At 40.2% G+C, this 7,903-nt stretch overlaps 1 protein-coding gene across 1 annotated transcript in view; it reads left to right on the forward strand.

Annotated features, from left to right (window-relative positions):
- LOC134654021 (mitogen-activated protein kinase kinase kinase 7-like) overlaps positions 1-6,963 on the forward strand; it is a 43,212-nt gene extending 36,249 nt beyond the window's left edge. Inside the window, exons 8-10 of the mRNA XM_063509408.1 lie at positions 1,884-2,065; positions 5,359-5,469; positions 6,817-6,963. Of these exons, the coding sequence (XP_063365478.1) occupies positions 1,884-2,065; positions 5,359-5,469; positions 6,817-6,909 (386 nt within the window). The 3' untranslated portion in view covers positions 6,910-6,963. The remainder of the gene's footprint in view (positions 1-1,883; positions 2,066-5,358; positions 5,470-6,816) is intronic.
- The last annotated feature ends 940 nt before the right edge of the window (positions 6,964-7,903 follow it).

Genomic DNA, 7,903 nt, shown 5'->3' on the forward strand with positions numbered 1-7,903 from the left:
CACCACCATCAGGGACACGGTCAGCTGTAGTTGGATATTTTACAGTGAGTGTCGATCGCCGCCGCCGCCGCCCGCCCCACGCTACGCGGAAACTGCGCGCGTCGCGTCCTTTTAACTCTACCCTCGGATAACACTTGCGGCCTCTTTGTAAACCATCAACAATAAAATCTTGTAAAAAGTCTTAAATAAGAAGAGTTTTCGAGGTCGACGTTAAAGTTTTCGCAGTGATTTACTCTTGCTATTGTCGTACATTAAAATTGTGTTTGTTGTTATATAAATTAATTAGCCAAAAATCTGAAAAAATAAGTAAATCAGTGGTCGCCTTGTTTAGTTCGCTGCTGCCATCTATTTGTGGAGAAAAGAATCATACGCCGAAAGCAGAAATCTAGGTGAAGCGTCTGACATCAGCATCTCGAAGTAAATTTAACTCTTGACGTATTTAACCCTGTGGAAGTGCGACTGATTCCTCTAAACACAACGGATTGTTCTCGTATTGCCTGCTTATAGCCGCCAATTGTTATAATTACGTCTCTGTGAATCACCGCAGCACGTGAGGCTAACGGCGAATATTAATACATTTGCGTACTGTTTATATCTATGTATGAAGCGTATCACAAACTCATAAAATTGGTTCTGGAGAGTGTTTTTTGATGTTGTACTGGAGCGTAAGGTTTGAAATTCTTGTAAATTTTAGTTTTAAACATTGTTTACTATAATAACGCGTATATGCAACGGGTTAACAAGTTTGTTAACCAGTTCAGAGATTTAGTGTTAGGTGAACGAAAACGGATTGTTGAAAAACAGACTAAACCTATCAGCGTACTTGTCATTTCTTTTGAAAACCAAAGGCTGCGTACCACTGGCCTGATAACGGTTATCTTGTAAGTTTATACTATTACTATTGATTATAGATTAGTAATATTTGCACATATTATGAACGGGAAATTGATTTAATTTGTGCATAGTAACCTGGAAAATATTAAAACAAGTAACATTAATATACCTAGCCCTGTCACCCTATAAACATAAAAGTCCTATAAAAATTATGGTTTTGAACTGAACATGTAAAATAAATCAGTCTCACCTCGTCACAGGGTTAATAACGAATTATTTATAAATTATGATTAGTGATGAAAGTCATAATTTATCAGTAGGTAGTTGTAGACTTTTTGCAACCTTTTACATACACATTGTTTGTTTAATAAAAAGTAAATATTTTGGAACGATCGTATACAAATCGATTTAGCCTGTGTTGTGAGTACTAAAGTACTAACTATAGGTATGACACAAATAAATGTTTCGAACCCGAGATCTGCTTCGTGGGTAGGGTTACTACCGATTAGGATAGGAGGCCGTTAATTCATAATGAAAGCGTTTTCATCCCTATAGGCCAGCGGTCGGCAACCTGCGGCCCGTGAACCTGTCACTTGCGGCCCGTGAGCCTCCCTGGCTATTTTGTATGTAATATTGACAAACGACCATGTCTGATAAAGTCATTAATATTTACAAAGTGCGGCCCGCGTCTACTTCGTTAACTACTATGTGGCCCTTGGCTGCTAAAAGGTTGCCGACCGCTGCTATAGGCCATCGAACGTAACTAGGGTTTTCAACCGTACTATATTATATAGTATTGTACTATATTTTGGCTCTCTGTACTATATACTTTTGGAAAAATACGCTAAAATACTATATTTCCGATTAAACGTACTCGTATATTACATTTGTGTTTAGTATTTTATCTAAAAGTACTATATTTTTTGAAATGTACTATATTTTTGATGCCTTATTCGGGAAAATACTATATTCCACCAAAAAAATAGTTGGCAACCCTAAACGTAACCCACGTTTCCACGTTTGTAAGTGGTCCCTTTATATTGTTGCAGGCAACAGTAGCGGCTCGCCCTCGGGCCCCGTCGGCGCGGCGCCGCCCGAACCCGACCCGGCGCTCGATTCCATGCACATGATGCTGGACCCGCATCTGCGGCCCATCTCCCCGGACCTCAACAACGAGGAGTCCAAGCGCATCTTCGACGAGCACAAGCAGCTCGCGCAGGAGTACCTCAAGGTAATAAATACTTTTGGTCAAATGCTACATGATCACCGTCTCTACAAATGTAGCAGTCTCGAGCCTGACTCCAGCACTGGCGATTCATTTCTACATGATGCTGAACAGTACCTCAAGGTAATGCTTTTGAACAAATGCTACATGGTCATCGTCTCTACAAATGTAACAGTTTCGACCCTGACCCGGCGCTCGACTCCTTTCTACATGATCCTGAACAGTACTTCAAGGTAATACTTTTGAACAAATGCTACATGGTCACCGTCTCTACAAATGTAGCAGTCTCGACCCTGACTCCAGCACTGGCGACTCATTTCTACATGATGCTGAACAGTACCTCAAGGTAATGCTTTTGAACAAATGCTACATGGTTACCGTCTCTACAAATGTAGCAGTTTCGACCCTGACTCCAGCACTGGCGATTCATTTCTACATGATGCTGAACAGTACCTCAAGGTAATACTTTTGAACAAATGCTACATGGTTACCGTCTCTACAAATGTAGCAGTTTCGACCCTGACTCCAGCACTGGCGATTCATTTCTACATGATGCTGAACAGTACCTCAAGGTAATACTTTTGAACAAATGCTACAAGGTTACCGTATCTACAAATGTAGCAGTTTCGACCCTGACTCCAGCACTGGCGACTCATTTCTACATGATGCTGAACAGTACCTCAAGGTAATGCTTTTGAACAAATGCTACATGGTTACCGTCTCTACAAATGTAGCAGTTTCGACCCTGACTCCAGCACTGGCGATTCATTTCTACATGATGCTGAACAGTACCTCAAGGTAATACTTTTGAACAAATGCTACATGGTTACCGTCTCTACAAATGTAGCAGTTTCGACCCTGACTCCAGCACTGGAGATTCATTTCTACATGATGCTGAACAGTACCTCAAGGTAATACTTTTGAACAAATCCTACATGGTTACCGTCTCTAGAAATGTAGCAGTTTCGACCCTGACTCCGGCACTGGCGATTCATTTCTACATGATGCTGAACAGTACCTCAAGGTAATACTTTTGAACAAATGCTACATGGTCACCGTCTCTACAAATGTAGCAGTCTCGACCCTGACCCGGTGCTTGACTTCTTTCTACATGATCCTGAACAGTACCTCAAGGTAATGCTTTTGAACAAATGCTACAAGGTCACCGTCTCTACAAATGTAGCAGTCTCGACCCTGACCCAGCTCTCGACTCCTTTCTATATGATGCTGAACAGGACCTCAAGGTAATGCTTTTGAACAAATGCTACATGGTCACCGTCTCTACAAATGTAGCAGTCTCGACCCTGACTCGGGTACTGGTAACTCCGTTCTACATGATCCTGAACTCACAACTTCGGCATATGTCGTAAGATCTCGACAAGGAAGAGCCCAGGCCCCTATTTCACCAAGCTGACAGGTACGACAATTGTCAAAAAAATGACAGACCTTTGTTTCACCACGCCGACATTTGTCAGTGACATATGTCGAGTGACAATTGTCAAGTGACAGGTGACAGATGACAATTTCGTAAATTGTTTTGTATAGAACTTCATATAAACATGACAGGTAGTTTAGTACAATTGTCCATCTTAAATTTAATGACAATTATTTTGTGAAACAAGGGTAATGTTTACTAGTCGACATATTTGTCAATTCTTCACAAGAGATCGTTAATTGCTTTCGATGTGCCGTGTTGTCATCACTAACATGATATTGATTGAGATCCCATCTGTGTCCCGACCCCATTTAATGCAGCGTATACCTACATTATATGATGAGAGAAACCTTGGATAAGTGGACAAGAGACCTTGTAGAGTGGTGCCCTAGATATAATAAAAGAAAGAGTGGCCCACAAAAGTTTAGATGGTCGAATGATTTAACAAGAATAGGAGGTAAATGGATGCAAACAGCAAAAGAAAGAAACAAATGGAAAGCTATGGAGGAGGCCTACGTCAAAGGACGAGTTGAAGCTAAAGTTGATAAATCAAATTAATATATGTTATGTACCAGCTTCAATAATAAAGACTAATTACAATTACAATTACAATACCTACATTATTTGTTGACAAGGCGTCAAAGCATTATTTTTTTGTTCGTTTTAAGTATTTTTTTCTGCAAATGCAAAGTCAGTGACGTCAAAGTAGGAATCTATTCGTACTTTATATATTCCCTTGTATAAGAATATCACCTCTATTGCTTTCGCGGAGATTCATTTTCTAACTAACCAAAACCCTAACTTTACTGTTAGTGCCCAACTTCGCCCAAGTAAATTATTAAAAAAACAATAAGATAAGATAAGATAGTTTATTCCATAACAATTTTACAATCATGTCGGAAATTTAACTTACAATACCTATCTAAACATACCTGATTTCGCTACCGGTCCCCAACTTCGCATTATATATATTTTTTTATTATGAAAACTATACTGAGACTTATTCCAAATCCTAAATGTTGAATTACTAAACGCCTTCATAGGCAACAATTACAATTTATAATGGAATTATGATTTAATGCTAGTTAAGAAGAATTTAAAAGCGATTTAAAGCGATTTTTATTTGTACCCTAAAGGCGAATTTAGGGTACACAGTTTTGCGAACGTTTATTTTCAATGAACTGCAACGATGATAACGGGGTTTGCTAACAACGAAAACACTACAATTGTCACCCAAGCCTGACACAGCTCCGATCTCATGTCAAGAATTACCGACAAATTGACAAATATGTCGACTTATAAAAACTACTCTTGTTTCACCAAATCATTGTCAATTGGACAATTGTAACTAAATGCCTGTCATGTTTATAAGCACTTCTATACAAAAACAGTTTACGAAGTTGTCACTTGTCACCTGTCACTTGACAATTGTCACCCGACATATGTCACTGACAAATGTCGGCGTGGTGAAATTGGGGCCAGGGCGTCTTTGTTACGAGTCCCACAAAGGAAGCTTGACAGAAAAAGCAACAAGCAAAAATTATATACAATACCTGGCACTATTAATCAGTCAAATCTGAGCCAAGTCACCATTGGACTGTTACTGACATTAATTAAAATCATATTTCCCAAATCCGCAATATTTATTTTTAAAATTTACATCTTTTTTTTTCTATGTACCATTAAATTATGTAAAAGTCCGGTAACATAACAAGGTATTCGATCCCTGCTCCCGACAGGACCTGCGACTTGCATTTTTGTAACCTTTTTTCACGTGTGGCGTGACTAGCATTTAGGCGGTATTCTAATAATTAATAGACAATGATTTGATATAAAATTCACATGACCAATATTAATATTTCAGATACAGACGGAGTTGGCGTATCTCAGCCAGCACAAGACTGAGCTCGAGGAGCAAATGGACCCCAACGAGCTTCAGCAGAAGAGGGAAGTCATACAGTTACAAAATGAGAAGGTGAGACTTAAGAAACATCGCTTGTTAACTCATTGAATTGTTATTTTCTGCATGATCATCACTTACAGAGTAGATTAAGTTCACATTGTATCAGTTTTGCTTTTACAGTACATATCCGCACTAGTGCGTAAAATAGCACTTTTCGTGCGTATGTCGAAACTTTAAAGTGCCATATGTATTGTAAAACGTTGTTCGATACACGTGCGAATAGTTAATTCACAACTCGTGTCGATTTTGATCTTTTTCGCACTTGTATCGAAAATAACTATTATACTTCTCGTGTCGAATGATGGTTCATTTTTATATGGAGTACGCGTCTCGTAAAATGTTTGTAGTCATTTTGTGCACATTAATTTATTTAGAAATGTAACAATTAAGTAATAAAAATATAGTAAAAACATATTTTAAAAATGTATCAAACGACGCGAAAATTAAAGAATCATTAAGAAATAGCTAATTATTGTCCAAGTGCTTCAATGATAAGGAAGAAAGAACGGATGAATGATGCAACCACAGCCACAGCGTCGCGTAATCCGACACAATGTAGATCACCAGAGACGTTTACTTACTTTAAATAGACATATTCTAATAATTTGAAACTAATTATTTACGTAAATTCAATCGAACGACCGCTCAACATAATTGGGCGTTTTCTAAAATAAATATTGAAAACCTGATTCTCACAGATCCTGGTGTTTTTGGGTTCTTTCAACTCAGAATCACTAGCATATTCAATCATGATCATAAAAAACTTGTCCCAAAAATTTGTATGAAACTTGTACATTCCACTACGTCACGTCCATACAAGTGAAAATTTTTCTCATAATAAAACGTGACGTAATGGAATGGACATTTTGGGACATCTTTTTTAATGGAAGAATGGAGAATGCTCTCGATTCTGAGTAGAATGTGCCCAAGAATGTCCAGATTTGAAAGGATCAGGTTTTCGATATTTATTTTAGAAAACGCCTAATTTCGATGACCCTAAACCGGAGACCCTAAACGTCTCTTCGGTTCAAATTTAATAGTTGACGCCGTACACTGACAATCCAACCTCTAGACTGAGCTTAGGCCAATTCTTTCATGAAACCGATGCTGCCAAAAATACGGGGGTGCGGGGGGACGAGGTGAGCGAATCCCGTGCCGTGATTGGTCCGTTCAAAGACACGGACCAATCACGGCACGGGATTGACTCGAAGATGGAGTAACGCTACCGTATGTTTGGCAGAGGGGGTAGCGCGACTATGCTATGTCTATAGGTTGGATTGTCTGTGACGCCGTACGTTCGAGTCTCACGGGAGTTTTATACCAACTGAGTAGTTAACACTTTTCCCTCTATCCTTTCAGGAATCCTTGATCAAGTTGTTCTGCAGCCTCAACAAGCAGTTGGCGCGAGTGGACAGCGACAGCTGGCTGCTGCCCGACGACACGCACGAGTGACGCGCCGCCACGCCCACCCAGGGACCAGCACGCCCGTGCCATAAGGACTATACTTAGCCAGGGACCTTAGTACCAACACAGGTACATCACCGGTAAAGCTTTGGATCCCTCCGAAAACGGTGCCGTCATATAGCGGCAGCAAAAGACGGCCGTCTTTACGGTGGCGACATGTGGAAAGTACCACGGCGTCATAACACACCGTCATCCACCAAGGTCAAAGCGGCAAATTTGAAAAATGTAGGCGCGATGGGATAACGTCACATAGAAAATTTGAATTTCGCGCCTTTTCCTGCTGACAAGATTTGCTTGATCATCTATAATTTACTTGGAGGATGAAATATCATCAGAAGGGGAAAATAATCGTAGTACGGAATCATTTATTCAAATCTCGTGTCATTTATTCAAAATGGCGTCACCGCTATCTAATAAAACGTTCACGAAACTATCGACAAGGTCATGACGGCCGTCATCTTACGTTACGTTGACAATTAACGTAACGTAACGCCGTCTAGGAAACCGCGCCATCTTGCTTACATAGACAACGTTCTAGTGACGTCAGTCAACGCTATATAGCGGCCGTAATATGACGGCACCGTTTTCGGAGGAATCCAAAGCTTTAGCCAGGGACCTTAGTACCAACACAGGTACATCACCGGTAACAGACAACCGAATGTTGTTTTAGGATGCTTCACCCACAGACAAGACATCCTCCAGACTGAGCATAGCGCTACCCCCCTGCCACATATATACGGTAGTTTTACTCCATTTTCGAGTCAGTGTCTTTGTGTGACGTCCGTGTCTTTGAACGGACCAATCACGGCACGGGACTCGCTCACCTCGTCCCCCGCACCCCAGTATTTTTGGCAGCATCGGTTTCATGAAATAATTGCTCTAAACTCCGTCTAGATTCCTAGTCTATGGCTTCACCTGTGTCTGTTTCAAAATACCTTTACCTAGGTTACCTTTTGTAAAGTGTACCTCTAGCTATACTGGT

This window comes from Cydia amplana, chromosome 14 (assembly GCF_948474715.1).
Source record: "Cydia amplana chromosome 14, ilCydAmpl1.1, whole genome shotgun sequence".
Classification (NCBI taxonomy): Eukaryota; Metazoa; Arthropoda; class Insecta; order Lepidoptera; family Tortricidae; genus Cydia; species Cydia amplana.